Below are 18,160 nucleotides of genomic sequence, written 5' to 3'. Positions count from 1 at the left end.
CTAGTGTGCATTATAACTATTTGTAGTATAATGCTGTCTTTATATTGCCTGTTTGTATATACAGGGTTGGAGTCTCCCACTACAGCAGTACAAACTGCTATAGGTGATAGTGGCCTATTTCTGCCACCAAAAAGCCAGTCATAGGATGTTGTGTCATGTCCTGTGGAAAATGGTAGAAACATATTTAGTAGTGTCTTTACCACAATGCTTCCTGGTTTGCTTGAGTCCAAAATGTTTTATTGCTCTCCCTTTTCGGGGTGAGTGCAGATAAAGTAATAAAAATACTCTGAAATTGCATCCCAGTGCCTCCAGAAGACAACGACTACTAAAAGTAGTGCATAAAGCATGCAGCTGCGGGTTTTCATCAAAAGGACGACACAGGTGGACACAAATACTACGACTGCCATGACCACCAGCAGCAGCACATTAATCAGTTTTCCAAAAAGAGTCCGTGCTGTGCCGTTCTCCAAACCTTCAAGCTGCACCGCCTGCTGTTGCTGCTCCATCTTGAAGAGACGTGTCTGACAAGCCTCTAGCACCTCCTACAGTTTAGAGACACAACTGTCAGTGACGGTGCTGCAATGACTAAAGAGAATTCCACACATACAGCACCACTCGTTTTATTTATAGACCTTTTTCATGGCAGATGTGTAATAATTTTGCCTTTTTTTGCTATCAACATTTCTGCTGTGAAAATGATACTAAGCTTACGTGAATATCTGTTGCAATTTCATTGGAATGATGAGCAATCTTCTCCTCCATGCCAGCTAGTTCCTCTTTCAAGTTGAAAATTTCATTCTGGTGCATTTCTGTCAAGTCATTGAACTGTTCCTCTAGACGTTCCCACCTGCAAAATAGTGAGTACAGTACATCAGGAACAGCACCGGTTCCCTCTTCAACCCCACAAAGTACTGCAGTAAAGCTACCTGTATTGTTCCTCTTGCAGGGCCTGCACATTCACTGTATACTCTCTTTGGTGGTAGGATTTTAAGTTTTCAAAGCAATCCTCAAGTCGACCTTGGTTTTCCTGGAGCTCTTGGACCTCATGGAGTATGGCATCAAAGCCTGAGGCCTGGGTATGATCGGGCGTGTTGTCACTGGAGCTAGGTGCTCCTGCTCCCACAGTAGCAGTCAGACAGTAATCATCACCGTCATGCTTCGGGCTGGACTGCGGCTGCCCTGTCCTAAGGGTCCTCGTTCCCCCAACACCCTCATATCCCTGGGTTTTCTCCAAGTTCTTCAGGGCTGCAGTGTTATCAGTGCTGCCAAACATTTGAGGGAGGAGATTTTGCTCAGCTTGGACACCACAGCTCCAGCTCCAGAGTGAGAGCCACCTGTAATGTGGGCAGGGCTGGGTTAGGCTGCTACTCACTGCTGTTGTAATATAATCCACCCCATGAGACCCCTTACCTCTGGTTTAAGTGTGAGATTACAACCTTGACTCCTTTCCTCCAGTGATTCAGATGAGATGGATATAAAACATGTGGCCTTCTGGCCCAAACAAATGACATTAAAAGATTCTTGTAGGTACCAGGAAAGTACACACCTTTACTCCTCAATGTAACATTAACCTTTTTCAACCAAAGAAGCTCTTATAAAACTGCTGTGGGTTCAGAGAGCACTGTTGAAATGTCAAATTTACTAAATATATATATTTTTATCCACTGAATCCAACTCTGCTTTCCAGAGGAGGCAGAGACAATTTCCATGACCACAAACCTCTAGAAGTAGGTTAAATGAGAGAATGCTGTTTTGGTAAATTGGCTTTAGAAACTTCGTGATATTGGTAGAAATGCTACTCACCTGTCTTCAAATGAAGTTGTCTATTTCAGTGACTTCCAACATGCCACGTCGATCATATCGATCATATCGATCATGTTCACAGATTTAATTTATCCTCTTAAACCCGATCAGATTTTATCCACCTTATAATTAGCGTCTGGCGGTAACAGTGAACAGTCACACCACTGCTGTGAACACAATGGACAGTCTGTAACCACATTAACAGCCACACATATGCTAATGTTTCTCATTACTGCTAGCACTCGTTAGCTAACGTTCAACCGACGGCTAACAGATTGTCATGTTGCTTAGCAACGGTAAAATATTCCGACAAAGAGCTCACACTCAGATTAAGTTTGAGAGTCTCTGATATTGATATAACATCTGTACTTTTTAAATGGTAAGAGATGTTTGAGTGCTAGTTAAAGTCAATGTGGACACTGTCAACAAAGGGAAAACTGGATGGAGTCAGCTGGGTCAACCCATATCAAAGGGCTTTCTAACAACTTCACCTCCAAGGTGTATGGAGAATGGAAATAGTGTAGGCCTGTAGTCAACACACAGATGATTTTAATTATTGTGCCTGATTATAGACCTCTGCTCCACATAACTCACCTGTTAGCAAATAGTTGCTCCTTTAGTTTACACATCCAGTATAATGTTCTGCATCCTACCCACAGTTACCCACCACACACACCCAAGATGAAAAGGATCAAATACACTGACAGACCTTCACAACACACATTTTGGCCAGTTGTTGCAGGAAAAGCATAAGTGTAATTAATAAGAGTGGGTGGATAAATTCCTTTAGGTGACCCAGTAAGCTATTCCAGTGAGCCAACATAATACCAGGGCCGCCTCTAAATGTGAGCATTGATCTTATTTATTACACCTCTGCTTCTCCTGCTGAGACAAAATGTCCACTGTGGAAGAGGTTAGTGTCCTCCCTCATGAACCCTAATACACTTAAAGATGTTGCTGGTATTAGGAGGAATGAGCGGTTTCAGTAAAACTAAACAAAAAAAATTACATATCTGCAAGATAATGTATTTACTACTGTCAGAAACTAATGTTTATGTCTGTGTTAACCCTCTATGTTAATGTTTCCTAGATTTCAGGGGTATTACTGGTACAAGCTGACTATGTTCTTAAACCTGTAAGACCACCACTACTACTCTCTACAGTACAGCATCATACTCCCAACATATAGCAAATGAACCAATGTGACCCCAACAGGATGCAATAATGTAATATGATGTACAATTCAGTGACTTCATGACATTGAAGACAAATACAAGTTCACCTTTTAAAACAGCAAATTTATTTGTCTTTAAAAAATAAAAAAATCAACTAAAAAGTATTACTATTTCATTGTCACTAATAGAAACAGTACGGAAGCACTGAGTCTTTGAGCACTTTAACTGCTCTTCAAGTATGTTAATTAAGTTCATAGATTATTCTTCTGCAGTGGAAAATCCACCAGAATAGCAGGATCCAGTTGGCCCGGAGGGCAGGGTCACAACTTTAAATAAATGTTCTTGATAGTAATATCCTGGTTGTGGCAGAACCAGTGTTATTGACTTCACACATCCAAGAGAAACTGTTAGATCCAGTGACAAGTCTGTTTCCAGAGCAATGCAGCTGCTGTGCAAGCACCCCATTCTACAGGGTGTAGTGAGCAGGTAGAGGAAGAGTTGGTCACACAAGCTGAAATTTCAAGAGTGAGTAAAGGGGAAAGAAAGAGCAGACTGAAAAAACCAGGGTGGCAAGACCAGAAGAGGAAGAATATACAAAAAGAGAATGTGGACAACTAAATCAGCAGAACACCGTCGGCTCATTACAGTTAAAAGAAAATAAAAAGCCATCAATCAGTTGTATTAAAAAATAGCAGTGACTTCAAAACAATACCACTTGAATCAGCTCAAAAGTAATAAAACTCTGAATTACAATTTCTTCAGTGGGGAAACAATGCAAAGTTTTCCACATGTAAACAAATTCACTCAGAAGAGAGAAATCAACTGTGCAGTTCTCTCAGCCCCTCCTTCAACTACGCCCAATTCACCCTTTTACAGTATGTGCTTGTGCCACAATTGCACCAATGATAGCAAGTCAATACCACCCATCCGGCCGTTTCACAACATTATTCTCTGTTTTATTCTTCTCAAAACACATTTCAGAAAGTGATAAAGTGACAAACCTCTGATGCAATCCTCCTGAGTGTTTTGAAAGGCTGCTAAAGAGGAAGAAAAGGTAGGACTGTTGAGATTCAACTCCCTGTATGAGTCAGTATCCTCCCTCTATCAGCCCCAAAACCTCTGTCCCTTCATCATTTAAATACGCCTCTCCAAGCCGGTCATCTGGGGTGCAAAAGAAAGTGATGCAGATACTCTGAAATAGCATCCCAGTGCCTCCAGAGGAAGGCCAAGAGGATCACGAGGAGCAGCGTGGAAAGCGTGCGGCTCCGTGTTTTCATCAAGGGGACGACACAGTTAGCCACTGTGGACACAAACACCAAAAGGACTGCCATAACAGCTAGCAGCACATTGATTAGTTTTCCAAGAAGAGTCCGTGCTGTGGCGTTCTCCAAACCCTCAAGCTGCACCACCTGCTGTTGCTGCTGCTGCAGCTCCATCTTGGAGATACGAGTCTGACATGCTTCCAGCGCCTCCTACGGGTCGAGAGATAAAACTGTCAGTGGGATAGCTCTGATAACAAAGCAGAGACATGTTCATTTTGCTGACACTTACCTGAATGTCCCTCGCTCTTTCATAAGACTGATAAGCAATCTTCTCCTCCATGCTGGCTAGTTCCTGTTTCAAGTTCAGAATTTCATTCTGGTGGAGTTCTGTCAAGTCATTGAGCTGTTCCTCTAAACGTTCACACCTACAAAATCGTGACAATGACAGTACATCACAAACAGGACATTGTCTTTTTACCCATATAGACCTACTCTACTACAGTGTATAAGATATGGTACCTGTATCGTTCCTCTTGCAGGGCCTCCATGATCATCGTGTAGTCTCGCTGATAATGGGCTTTCAAATTATCGAAGGACTCCTCCAGTCGACCTTGGTTTTCCCGGAGCTCTTGGATCTCATGTAGTATAGCATCAAAGCCAGAGGCCTGGGCATGATCCAAGGTATTGCCCTTGGAGCTAGGGGGTCCTCCAGGGGCTCCAGTGGTGCTGTTTGCTCCCGCAGAGCCAGAAGTTGCACTAGAACAGTCGTCATCACTGCCATACTTTGGGCTTGGCTGCAACTGTCCCATTCCAAGGCCTCTCGTTCCCCCAGGACCCACACCTTCGTCGCCCTGGGTTTCATCCAAGGAGTCTTTCAGAGCTGCAATGTTATCGGCACTGCCAAACTTGTTGCGGATGAGGGAGGCGATTTCTCTCGGCTTAGACACGACAGCTCCAGCTGCAGAGTGAGTGGCTTGAGAGAAACTGGAGAGACCGCCTGTGACCTGTAATGAGCGAGATCAGGACAATAATTAGGCTGCCTCACTTTGCCATTTCCAAGTTCAAACTGGAACTGAAACTTAACTGGATGACATCCCGTTTAAGCACGGTTAACTGTTGCAACAAGCAGATGATGTCAAAGTACAATGTATTCAGGGAAGAAATGTCCAGTAGGCAATGGGTGTGGCTGTTGTAATGTTCATGTCAGTCAGTATTCAGCTGACAGTATTCAGGTTCGAATATGCTTCCCCATCGCTGACAGTCAATTGGCTAACAAATCTCTTTGCATACATTTGCAGAACTTGTGGATATAAAGCCCATACTGCACTGGCAAAATAAAATACACTGCCATACCAATTAACCTACTGTGGGAGCCATTTGTTATTTATGTGTATGCATTTCTACCTCTTCGCACTAGGGTGGAGTGATTTGTGTAGAAACTGCAAGATGTGCACTGAAAGTGTTCTGTTAAGCTGTGATAGAGGTTTATGATATCAATTTGAAGTGGTTTTACACACACATATTCTAGTGAGTAACGGAAGCTAGTAGCCATGATATGCTAATAATTGTACAGGTACAGATAGTGAGAAATTACCCGTGTGTCACAAAACATCAACTAGCAGCACAGGTTAAAAACACAGAAACTATTATACGTAACATCAGCATTAAATATTTAAAAAGTCAGGTTACCATGAAATTCCTGCAGTTTGACTGCTGCACAAGGGGAGCACAGTTGCCCGGTTATTATATAGACCTCAACAGTAAAGATATTACACATGTGATGCCATGTACAGACTGCGGCAATACATTTCCCTTGAAAGGACAATAATGAAGTCATCCATTTTGAACATTAAAATATATAAAACCCCTGTTGTTTCATCAGATTATACCAACCACTTATATGCCAGATGTATTAGTGTAAACATTAATGCAATTAACTGCAGTGTAAACAGGCAAAACCTCCCTCACAACAAACAGGATTTAATTGTATAATTTAACATGTTGCATTTCCCATCCAAAGCCATTGTTTTAGTTAATAAAATTACATAAAGATTTTTAAATAATGCTGACAGAGCGGTTTTTGGTAACAAACCAACATTGAAGGCACTAGGAAAGCACACACCTTGGCTCCAACATCTTTCAGCCCCTGGTGCATGTCTCGGAAAACATCTTTGGGCTGGCGAGGGATGCCGTTGTGCTCCACCTCTCGAAGCTTCCGGTGGTAGTGCTCCAGCTTCCTCTGCAGTTGCTGGATACTCTGAGCAGACTTTTGGTTCTTCTTCTCAAACACCTGTTTGATGCGTGCACTCTGCTGTTTGTCGGCATTATTAGCGAGTTTCAGGTATTCAGCCACGTTGTCGTCGCGGGCGGTTTGTTCAATTTTGATTTGTTCAGTGAGCTTGAGGATCTTCTGTTGTAGTTGGGCAATGGCCTGCTTAGTTCGCTGGGGGTCTGGGGTACTATCAACTACATCATACCCATCTGCACCGTAGGGGAGGGCATTTGGTGACACGGCAGGACCCGATCCATCATAACGATCCAGCTGTTTAAAAAAAAGTGAGCAGGAAAAAAAAAAAAAAAAGGTAGAAAATTGTGTTTATCATGTTGTCTCTTTCTGTAGTGTTAAAGGTTTTGTCTAATGAGAACACTTACAGTATCTAATGTGAACACAGTTTACAAAGACAGTGTTTTTTGTTAGGAAAAACAACATTTGAATAACTGTGGTAATATATATGTCACTACTCTTTCACAACAGCAGATGGCGCCTGTAAAACAAACGCTCCCTTTTGACTGTCACTTTATGGCTCCAGCTCAAGGAGTCGTAGGTGGAAGATGCAGCGACTGTTGTGAGGATCAAAGGCTCAATCGCCTAAGAACTGAGGATTGCGGAGTTATAACACTGATTTTAATTTTACCCTCAGGAGGAAGCCCAATGCAAATGACTTGAGGCCAGAAACAGTCATCAGAGGTTTAAACGGAGGCAACAAGATGAGAAGTAAATGTGAAATCTTGGTAATTAACCCTGAGAGCTACCAGCTCTTATGATGGAAACAAGCAAGCTGTTGAGCCCCCTTGTATTCAGATTATTAAGTATGTCTAAACTAGCTTAAGTTTGAACCACAAAGTGTTGACTGACAACTTACAGTACAGTAATATTTAGTTTGAAAATGTAAACTGTTAACTGTTACAGTAATGTCAGGAATCAAGATACTCAATATTGGAAACCATATGGTTGTGTTAAAGGACACTGACCTGATAAATCTGGAAAAACCTAAACTATCTTGGGTTTGTATCTTGTATCTGTCTCTGTATCTGTGCTGTTGTAATCTATGTAACAATCATTGTCCCTCAGTTTTACTTTACAACAGCACTGAAACCAGTTATTTAACCAATTATTTTAACCAACACCTAGTCAATGATCACAAGGCAGAAAACCATGCAACACTGACAGGCGATTAGAAAGGTCTACTATTGAATAACTCTCCAGTCCCTTTACAGAGGGGTTTGGTAATACACCAGCATTACCAATAAATGCCCTATTTGATTGCATGCATTTTTACTTATCCAACACTAATACAAACAATTATGCAGTAAAAACAGGCTCTTGGATCATTTATTTTATATCTGTATTAGTTCAAAGGGCTACCAAGAATGGTGGCAAAACAACAAAGAGACAACCGGTGTTCCACAGAGGATAAATCAACCTCAGCTAAGAACTGTCAATTATAAATAACATGTCATAAGGTTTTATAAGATGAGCAGGAACAGGTGGCTCATGACGTCTGTTGATAAACTTGATTCCAGCTTCCAATGAGGTTCTGAGAGCTGGAAAAAAATGTGACACGGCCCCTTGTTTAAATATGTCTACTTTCTCCAATTTGTTATTCTACAGATTCTTCTGACATACTGCTGACAGATAGCCCACTACTTCAATAGCCCTACGGCGTGTAAACTATTTTTATCACCTGCTCTTGTAACATTTCAAGTTTTAGACATTGTTCATTTTTTAATAAAACCATATTTCATATATTGCGTGTTTTCTTATTTTCTTTGAATCTGTTATGTCATAGGCACATATACTCCTCCTGCTTTTAGTTTCACAGGTAATAAAACTGAACTTTGTTTCCAACATTGTTTTAACATTCAGTGTAAAAACAACCAAAAAAACAATCCTACAAGTTTGAGTTTGTTTATCCCTGCAAGCTTGATCTGACCTGAAGTACTTTCAGAGAGAGCAAAAGCTAAATTTAGAAAGGCTTAAAGCACATAGTGACCAACCACTCAAAGGCAATCTCTGACCTTCCACCGCTGACAGCTCATCTCCCCATTCACCAGATCATCCAGGCAAAGCTAAACCATTAACAGCCTTTTAACACATTTGCACAATTCACTTAGTTTTGACATTCTTGCACAGATATTAGTGCTCGACTGTTTTAACTTTTATTTTTGAAGCCGGGTTGCAAACAAATACATTTGTTTCCTCATGAGTGCACAGTGTCTCTTTGTATTCCGATTTTAATGGGAATGTTTTATGTCCTGGAGGCAAGGTTTCTATGAATACAAAATTTTAGGATCTAATTCCGTAAAATAATGCCATACTTTGTTATATGAGTTGGACTATGCGTGCTCTCGGACAGATTTTATGAAAAAAACGATTTATGTTTATTAAACAGTTTTTCCCTGTGCGTCCACCTTCAACCCACCAAATCTATTTGTACATGAATAGGGGAGGTTGTCAGAGTTGCAGTGATACAAGAATGTTAGTGGGACATTATGAATAACGTATACCGATGTATTGATTGCAAAAGGAAAAAAGCTCATAGTGGTGTATTTTGTCACTGCTATGGTTTTTAAATTTTATGACTTTTATTTGAGACTAACAGGTTCTGAGTTTGGTTTTCATCATGCTTTGGAAGAAATGTGTTGCCAGGGAGTCAGTGGAGTTAACTGTTGAGCACTGTTTTTTGCCTAACATTTGTTTACAAATTTGCATCCTGGAAGGTGATTTTCCATAGGCTATATTAGCAATTCCTGGACCTTGAGTGTACAGACAATTATTTTTGATACGGAAGAAATCGTGACAAATGAGGAAGTTCTGAAGTTAAAGTTTTTCTGAGCATATTGAGACAGACATTGGAGATATCAATATATCTGTAAAGTGCAAGTCACACTGATTTCAGGAGTTTATGCATCATATCTGTGTGTCCAGATCTGACTGCATTCTGAGTTTTGACTTGTTGGAGGGAAAGCCAAGTGTTTTTTTTTTTCCTCCTCCTCCTCCATGTTCCCCCCACACACACTGGAACTCTAAGCAATTGCATATGTAACCTACTGTACTGATCACAAATCTCCCAGTGCATCATTTGCATATGTAGACTGTAAGCTTGTATCAAAGCTGGAATTTCTTCCTTCTCTGTAAAGAATGTACTGTTGGCATAACCACTTTTCTCTTGGACCCCTTGACTGAGACGCTCACCTTGTCAGGCTCCTCAGTTGAGTGGTAACCAGAGGTCAGCAGCATGTCAGCTAGGGCTGGGCTGCTGGGTGTATCTGTGGTCGAAGAGGAGCGTGGGCGTCCAGCCTGCAGCAGGGCCTCATGGGTGCTGCGCCGGTGGATCTGTGGGCTACCTTTCTGGGGAGGATCCCCAGTGCCCCCCACCTTGCTTCGCCGGCTCTGCAGGCTGGTGCCTCGCTTCATTATCGGTGGAGCCCCTCGGATCTGCTGCAGAACACGGCTCAGAGCTGCGGGAGGGGCGGAAGCGGCAAGGTTGTCAGAATCCAAAGGGACGGCCGAGGAGGCAGGAGCGTCCCCTACTTCTGACCCTACATCAGTGGGTTCGGAGGGAGGGGCGCCTGTGCAGGACGAGACGGAGTCATGTGGGGAAACGGAGGAGCGTCGGCGCTGTGGCTGGAAGAAGTGCTTCAGGCCATGGCCCAACGCTCCCATGTTCTCCAGGGCATTATGGGTGATTTTGGACAAGCCGTGCTCTGACTCCGACGCCCTCCTGCCGACCTCCGGCTCCGCTCGGCCTCCTGCATCCGGCTCCTCTGGACTCTGCTCACTACTACCCTGATCCATCAGAGACCTCCAGTTTCACAGTGAGGTTCTACTAGGGGGTGCAGGGGACTAGCTATGCCCCGTCGACACCCCCCCACCTCCCCCCCCCTCCCGAGAGACTGGTCGAAAGCCGGGAAGCAGAGGGGATGGCACTCAGTTGGGCCTTTTGAGTGCGCATGCATCTGTGGCTTGGTTCAATGTCATGCTTGTCTACCACAAAAAGGAAAATAAAATGAATTATGACATGCAGCAGTGAGTGATGAACATAATAAGCAGCAGCAGAATATAAAACACTAAGCAACATAAACTGGGTTGACAGACACTTTTTTGCAGTTAAATATAAGCTAATTTTATTTGTTGCAAACTATAGACCTTTTTCACAGCAACCATTTTACATGACATAGTAGGGTAAACACATGTGTTACCAATAATAGTAATTAAGGTTCTATTCCATTTCCAGTGAGCCAACATGCACAATAGCAGCACACTGACTCTGTTTGACAACAGAAGCTTAATATTGTTGGTAACACCTGTGTTTACAATACTATTTGATGGCAAAATGGCTGCTGTGAAAAAGGTCTATTTGTGATTAGAATAATAATATTTCCTCCCTGCTGAAGGAAAACATTAGGTATCCATTTTAACTAAACAGCATGTGGCATGTCTGACAGTGCCAACCCAGTAATGCAAAAAACACAAAGGCTACAAAATAAGCAAGCTTTGAGAACAGTTTCTGAAATGTCAAAGTTTGTTACATTGCACATGTTGAAGGTCGATGCCTATGGCGGTTTTTGAAATCACTTTCCATTGTTTATTTCTGGGCATTCGACCCCCAACTGTACAAAAGCCCTAATGAAAGTTGAATAATTACATTTCAGAAAGTATTCATTATGGAAATTAATAATCAACATAATTGAGAGTGCTCGGATGATGCTAACAAAGAGACTACAGAGTGTGAAAAACGTAAATTAAAAAAAATTCTAAATGGACAGCGATTGTGATCGAATTCTCAACTGATTAAAAAGGTGTTCAGCGATCCACGGCAGTCTCCTTTTTGCATCTCATTTTATGACCAGGCTAAATCCTGTAATGTAAAAGGACCAAACCAGGTCTCTGGCTCGCAGATGACAGGTTATATAAAAGCCCTTTGGTTTACCAACATGTAATGAGACAGTGACAAAGAAAGCAAGAGAGGAGTTGTGATAGTGTGTGACAGAAAGCTTACCATCAGCCCGGCTTCTCCTCTACAGACTCACAACTCAGGATTGGCTAAATAAAACAGATATAAACAAAAGAACATAAATAATATGGGAAGGGGTTCAAAATAGGCACACTGTAGCATCATATAGAAATAAACAGACTTTAAAACACAAACTTTCCCTCAGTAGTAACTGGTAATAATGGATATGTAAAGGAATGCTACACCAGCTGAGTGACTTAAAAGATTCTAATATGCTGACCATAAGAGATTATCAACGACCTAATGGACCTGTACATTACAGCATACATGACATGACAACATTAACATGACAGCAGCTCTAGGCACTGTATCAAAGTAATAATACTAGTTCTACATAGAAACAATCAAAACACGGCATGAACACTGCTCAAAGGAGCTGTCACTGCACAACTTATCTGCGGCATATACAAATGGCGACGGAGGACGTTAGCCTGAGAAAGATCCCTCCTGTCGTCCTTTTCTCCTCGGTCAGCTAGCCAACAAATGTGCAAACTGTCCCTTCAGTACAAATGTTTAGTATTTTATGGAAGTTGATCAAATCTTAAACCAATTGAATCCTTTTTTTAAATCCAGTACTTTAACTTCAGTGTTCAAGGATACTATTTCTAATGCCAGAAACTGACACGGCTCATCTGGTCCTGCGATGCCTCTGCATGCTTGAATCACATGGAATCAAAATACTGGCTGTCCCTGGTTGCAGTGCTCAATGTGAATTGAAAAGGTTTGATTTGTTTGCACAGCATCTGCTCACATACTTCGAAAATAACCTGAATTACACCCGTAACCAAGCATGAAAAACACAATTTCTATAGACTTTTTCAGTACATCATCAATTGTACCGCTCTTGCCTTTTTCATAAAAGACCAGAATACAATTACTTTTTTTGTTTGTTTTTTTTCAGCATGCAGACAGGCTGTTTTACAAGGCATAGTGAGACCCATGTTTCTCTAAAGGAAATATCCAAAGCCTAAAGTGATGGCTCTGACTATGTAGTACATGGATTATTTTGCAGACAAACAGAAAAATAATTCCACAAGTCAGCAGAGCTACAAAGTATCACTTTCAAGCCAGCAGCACAATTTAGCACCAGAAACCCTATGAAATGCTCCATTAGTGATACAGTGACTCATTACTGCTGGTCCTGCTGTTACATCTGCAGTGTTGGATAAGGAAGCACTTTGTTAAAGGGTAGGTGGTAGTGAATAGTGCAATAACGAGAGTATCCTTAGAAATTCCTGCTGATCAACATGCTTGAACAAAGGCCGTTTGGTGGTTAAATTCTATTAGCGTTCACTTCCTGTACTAAATGAAAAGATCAATAGATTATTTAGCATCCCTCCCTCTGTAAAGGATATCTATAAAAGGCACTTGGATATACACGTCATGATGTTATGGCTATCAATTATCGTGTATAGCTTATGTAACTATGTAGCTAACTGAGTTAACGCTGAGCTTGATCTACGGATGCGTCCAATCTTGTTACTCTTCAGCCACACTTCTCTGATCATTAGGCAGAGACACAACCATTCAGTGATTCAGTGCAAACGTATTGCTTTGTAAGCTTGAAACTTAAGACATAGGAGAAAAACTTCCACAGAGACACGGAACTATATCCTTCATATACAATGAAAGTATAACGGCATCCGACTCCTCTAGGCAAAGGGCGAAGTGTTCTCTCTGAAGTGGGTCAGCCAACACTCGCCTATCACTCTCTGTACATGCAGTGCTCCAAGGTCACACCATCTACAGAGTGTTGTGCATGTCTAGCAGCATTTAGGCTTTTACTTGTGTTAACCATTTGTTTATTTTAAGCATTGAAAGTGGGCTGACAATGATGTATATTCTGCAGCTCCTTTGCATTTTCTGACATTGCGTTAGCTGCTTATACTGAAAACTGGAGTCCATAGTGTCTTCTTGCAGCAGGTAACACAACATGTTTTATTATTTAAACATGGAGAATATTTCTTGAGACTGACATTCCTTTCCCCATCCTATAAGTAATGTGATACCGGTAGTATTGTTCAGTGAAAATCTGTAAAAAGCAAAAACAATAGGAGGGACACACGACTCAGCAGAGTCCATGCGCAGATATACATACCTTCAGATGTGGTCATCAGCAGATGATTTGTGGATCTATTAACACAGGAAAAGGCTTAATCCAAGCGAATTTCCCAGCACTGCTTCCTCTGGCTAATTGTTACAAATGGAAATCTGGTGGGATAGCTGTCAAACTTTAGTCAGCTGTTTCCATGGACATTTAGAAAAATCACATGCTGCAAAGAAAAACAAAAAAACAGAAACAAAGCGAGCATGAGAAACAGTCTGTTAGGACAGTTCGGACATTTTTAAACTGACTTCAGACACACAGGTGACATTTTTACTGCTAGAGTTGTTAAATGTGTTTGTACAGCAGAGAGTTTTCTTTAAAGAATAAAACGGTAGTGCTGCAAAGTCTACGTTAGCACTCCCAGTGAAGAACGTGCCACGTAACCAGTGGAGACTTTGACCGTTACTGGCAGGGTAGAGTAATGATTGTGGACCACAGGCAGAACAACTGCTGCACTCATGACAGTAATGGGGACCCAAGTAAATGAGTAGGGTACTCAACCCGTCAATCGTTTCACTTTATCGATTCCAATTCTGCTGATTCTTATAGATTCCAATAAGGTTACAAAAAGAAGAAAAGTCAAATGTTTAGATGCTTATTATGTTAAGTTACATTTTGTGTAGCGCTTCCTGCACCATGTCTCCCTTATTTTTATGGCTTCACTGAAGTTTCTACCCAACAGAGATCACATAATAATGTCCCCACAAATTAACTTAAAATGAATGAATGCTATACAAGCTATCTGTGCTCATCATGACAGCGTTTAAGGTTTAACCTCAGTATTAGTCAGCCATCATATCAGTTTGCCACTGTTTATAAACCGGTTGCCCTGACTTTATTGCTGGGCCTGTCGCCATCAATCTAAATAAATTCAAAATGTAAATCAATAGTCCACACACAGGGAGAGCAAAGCAGAGAAACAGGACAACAGTTTTCATTGATCTAGCCGACATTTAGACTGTCAGAGCTTCACATCAGATGTTATTTTAAGAAACCTCACGTCCCACTTGTTACCAATGGTTTTGTGATGCTTTATGATACTTAAAGAATTAAAATGTATATAGTAGACTTGAAAGAAAACATAGATTGGATGCATTCTATGTGACCTTCCTAGTGCAGAATCCAACTAATAAAACAAAATCTCCAATTAAACAAAAAAAGGAATCTATAAAACGTCACGTTGTTGATCTAATATTTAAACCCAGGACAGGCATGAATTTTCCCATAATGCCCTGAAGTTTTGCAGTTGGTGGAGAGCAGCTGCAGAGCTAATATGTTAACAATAACAACTTTATAAAGAAATAATACAATAAACACACAAATCTGTATTTCCAGGTAGTACTGCCATTATTCTGAGGCCAAGTGGCAACAAATAAATTATAATAACAATCAATGAATGCAGGTCAACAGTGAAAACCCCACAGGGTACTTTTAGATAAGTTAAAATAACCAAATCTACTTCCTCCATATCTGCTAAGGTTACATGTTTACATGCCATAGCGTTTAATGTCTCTCCAAATTATTAATCTAACCCCAAACTGTGTCTGTAATGCAGTCCCCTGTAAGATCTGATATTTAGGGCTAATAACATTTTCAGTGATTTTCCACCCAAACACAAAAGTGCAGACATTTATTTTACAATGACCTCATACAAGTCTGTGGTTTCATAACATAAAAGGCTAAATTAAAAACACGTGTTTTAATTTTGTACAGCACAGGCCTCCAAGGCCTTTTAACTTAATTAATCGTCTAATGGTAATTAATAGTGCCGAACAGCCTCTCGGGAAAATCTGCAGGACATTAACCATTTGCCTGACTTATACAGAGCCATAAGTGAGATAAAACAACCCAACGTGGCGATTAAACAACAACAAAAAAAAAAGGTAAACAACAGTGTAACAGTATGAACACAAACATGGCTCTCGGCATTAATACGGATACAGTGGCACGTACATTCCGATGAGATCATCACTAACCCCTTCAGTAACAACAAACAATGACCCAACAATAAAGTTCCCTTATTTAAATTACACTATTACGCCAAACAAAAAACCCTCCATTAAACACACACACACACACACACACACACACACACACACACACACACACACACACACACCTAACGTTAGAGAGTTTACTTTCCGCACACAGCTGATGTTACTTCATTAAATCCCCTCAGTAGGTTACAGGTGCATTCGGTGTCATTACATGTAACGTTAGGGTAATAGTAGTAACGCGTATGCTTAAAAATCCCGAAGCAGATATTGAGACAGAGTAAATCATGTGCACGGACACCGGCGCTGTACTGATGAGTAACGTTATTAACGTACTGCAAATAGTCTGAGCCCAACGGTTTAACGTTAGCTAGAGATAAGAAGAGGATGAAATTAGCAGCTCGCTAGCCAACGTCCGTAGGCCTATCCTTTAAAAACCCTCAACTTTAGGATATAGCTGCTCAAAACATCAATGTAGTTTATCGTTTTATTTCGGCCTGGTGCTAACCATTGCGGTAGATAAAGTCAGAATACATCCTTGCCCCCGGTTTGATGGCTCGTCTGCTCCTCTTGTAGCTAGCAGCGCAAGCTAACGTGGTGCGCCGGAGGGTGTTCATTTTACTACACGGTACACACCGGTGGTGCTGCCGAGCGGGCCGAGGTCATAGTGTTACGTTAGGTGTGGGCACATTAAGGGTGTGTATACTTGATATTTAGCATTCATAGCATAACTCAGATGTCTATTAGCTGTCTGTATCACCACAGACAAAATTAAAATGCGGTTTGGTTACCCGCCCTCCCGGTTACGTGAGCTCACCTGAAGCCCTGGAAATGCCAGGCTTTACTGCACCTTGTGCGGTGCCCTTGGTCTTATAGTTTTCCAGGAATACACAAATAAAGCATTTTAAAAAAAAAAAACTTTAAAATTCTCAGAGCAGTTCCTGTTGTTTTTAGCTGCTCGGAGTATTTTCTTCAAAAGGATGGATATAACAGGTTTCCATTAAAAAGGCACCGCCATGTGTTACAAATAATGTATGGTGTTAGACATTATCAGTGCTATAGCTGCTAATAAACATGCTCTGCTTTTACATTCAACTTCAATGTCCAGCCCCAACATTACTGATTTGAATGAATAAATCCGACGGTGGCCACCATGTAATATGATACAGAAGCTTCCCAGTAAAAACCCGGCGGATCACTGAAGTCTCACTCACTGTCACATTGCTGACTGCAGATATAGAGTCATACATGATTGTGCCATCAGTTTAAAGTCATTATCAGCTCTACTCTCAGGTATGATCATTAAAAAAAAAAAAAAAAAATGAAACTCCCATATTTATGGCATGCTATCCTGTCCAACAAGACAACACCGCCATAAAACGGCCCTCGCAGGTGTAAAGGGCTCGAACATACCGGGTGAATTTAGATTGGAGGTATTGGGTTAGCCATCTGTCACACAGCCTACTCCCACAAGGCTTTCTTAATCACACCTTGGAGTCTTGTATTTCATGGTGGCGCATTTAGTCCTCCAGTGTAGGTTTGCAGTACTTTAGAGTCCCCCCCTCCCCTCCCCTCTTTGCATTAGTAATAACCAGTGCTTAACTGAGCACAGAGCCAGGACTGTCACCTAAAATAAAATAAAACAAACATATCCTGTTTTGTGAAAATACCATTGCATCCGGCCTGGGTGTTGTCTCCAAAAGTTGAACCTCTATAGAAAAAAAATATGTTGTCCCCACAGCCTCAGAGATAATTCGCCGTTCGTAAGAAAAAAAATAAAAATCACTCACATGTAAATATTACTCCTAACATCGCCCCTTCCAGACTATCCTGGGTGGCAAAACAGGCGCTTACCCGCCCGCCTTTGGCCACTCAGCCTGTCAGTTAGCAGGCTGGCTAGACTCTAGCCTGAAAAACACCGCTCCAGCCTCAGCCACGGTTAGCTACAGGCACAACCGGGCACACCGCCAGCGACAATAGGATAAACAAGGTTAATCAACCTCAACCCTCGAGCACGTCGGATAACAGAATATGGGAAGACATTTCATTCATACACCGGTTCGCAAAATGTGCGTTTTGCTGGCTTCAACTTACATGGGCGCTGAGAGGATTGTGTTGATGACCATTCATTTCTCCCGACGGTGGAACACTCCCACGGTGACGTCAAATAGCGTGCTCGACGTCAGGACAGCGGAGTTACCAGACAGCGAGCTATCCCGTCAGAAACCCGTGCGGGTTAAGTGGGTTTATATGACCGTTTTATGAGTTTATAGAATACAGTGTTTGTATTGTGTGAGAGAGACACTTGAGGGCTGTAGCTCTCTTTAAAAAAAAAAAAAAGAAAGGGATATTAAAGTCGTGAACTCTCTCTTGGAATGTAGGAGAGTTCCATTCTAGAATTTTGGGGAGAAAAAAAAGAAAAAGAATTATTAAGTGTTTTACTGATTCAAGTATTTTTAGTCACAGTATATTACAAAAAAAATAAAAAAAAATAAAATCAGAATATGATTCCAGGCAATGT

At 41.4% G+C, this 18,160-nt stretch overlaps 2 protein-coding genes across 6 annotated transcripts; both read right to left on the bottom strand.

Annotated features, from left to right (window-relative positions):
* Positions 1-58: 58 nt before the first annotated feature.
* LOC127372568 (transmembrane and coiled-coil domains protein 1-like) lies at positions 59-2,987 on the bottom strand. Of its 2 annotated transcripts, XM_051416461.1 has the most exons (5): positions 1,804-2,987; positions 1,411-1,488; positions 927-1,334; positions 712-847; positions 59-542 (listed from the first exon to the last, which is right to left on the bottom strand). In XM_051416461.1, the coding sequence occupies exons 3-5, from the start codon at positions 1,271-1,273 to the stop codon at positions 237-239; spliced, it is 789 nt and encodes a 262-aa protein (XP_051272421.1). In that variant the 5' UTR covers positions 1,274-1,334; positions 1,411-1,488; positions 1,804-2,987; the 3' UTR covers positions 59-236. The 2 variants fall into 2 exon arrangements, with proteins under 2 accessions (XP_051272421.1, XP_051272420.1); XM_051416460.1 differs by lacking the exon at positions 1,411-1,488.
* A 93-nt stretch (positions 2,988-3,080) lies between these two features.
* On the bottom strand, positions 3,081-17,840 carry tmcc1b (transmembrane and coiled-coil domain family 1b). Of its 4 annotated transcripts, none has more exons than XM_051416381.1 (8): positions 17,734-17,840; positions 13,637-13,811; positions 11,524-11,567; positions 9,717-10,508; positions 6,363-6,782; positions 4,760-5,244; positions 4,530-4,665; positions 3,081-4,450 (listed from the first exon to the last, which is right to left on the bottom strand). In XM_051416381.1, exons 4-8 carry the CDS (start codon positions 10,317-10,319, stop codon positions 4,136-4,138), a joined length of 1,959 nt encoding a protein of 652 aa, XP_051272341.1. In that variant the 5' UTR covers positions 10,320-10,508; positions 11,524-11,567; positions 13,637-13,811; positions 17,734-17,840; the 3' UTR covers positions 3,081-4,135. The 4 variants fall into 4 exon arrangements, with proteins under 4 accessions (XP_051272341.1, XP_051272344.1, XP_051272343.1 ...); XM_051416384.1 differs by having other exon boundaries at positions 9,717-9,982; XM_051416383.1 differs by lacking the exon at positions 17,734-17,840 and adding an exon at positions 17,310-17,408.
* Positions 17,841-18,160: the final 320 nt, after the last annotated feature.

This window comes from Dicentrarchus labrax, unplaced genomic scaffold (assembly GCF_905237075.1).
Source record: "Dicentrarchus labrax unplaced genomic scaffold, dlabrax2021, whole genome shotgun sequence".
In the NCBI taxonomy this organism is placed as follows: Eukaryota; Metazoa; Chordata; class Actinopteri; family Moronidae; genus Dicentrarchus; species Dicentrarchus labrax.
Note: the sequence above shows the minus strand (reverse complement) of the source record. Positions and strands in the feature narration are given on the sequence as shown.

Excerpts from the sequence above, each read along its gene's own strand:
- tmcc1b (XM_051416381.1), bottom strand. The coding sequence starts at position 10,319 with ATGGATCAGGGTAGTAGTGAGCAGAGTCCAGAGGAGCCGGATGCAGGA. Across the intron at positions 6,783-9,716 it reads CAACTGAGGAGCCTGACAAG|CTGGATCGTTATGATGGATC; the intron begins GTGAGCGTCTCA and ends TTTTTTAAACAG. Across the intron at positions 5,245-6,362 it reads TGAAAGATGTTGGAGCCAAG|GTCACAGGCGGTCTCTCCAG; the intron begins GTGTGTGCTTTC and ends CGCTCATTACAG.
- LOC127372568 (XM_051416461.1), bottom strand. The coding sequence starts at position 1,273 with ATGTTTGGCAGCACTGATAACACTGCAGCCCTGAAGAACTTGGAGAAA. Across the intron at positions 848-926 it reads CTGCAAGAGGAACAATACAG|GTGGGAACGTCTAGAGGAAC; the intron begins GTAGCTTTACTG and ends ACTATTTTGCAG. Across the intron at positions 543-711 it reads AAATTGCAACAGATATTCAC|GAGGTGCTAGAGGCTTGTCA; the intron begins GTAAGCTTAGTA and ends TCTAAACTGTAG.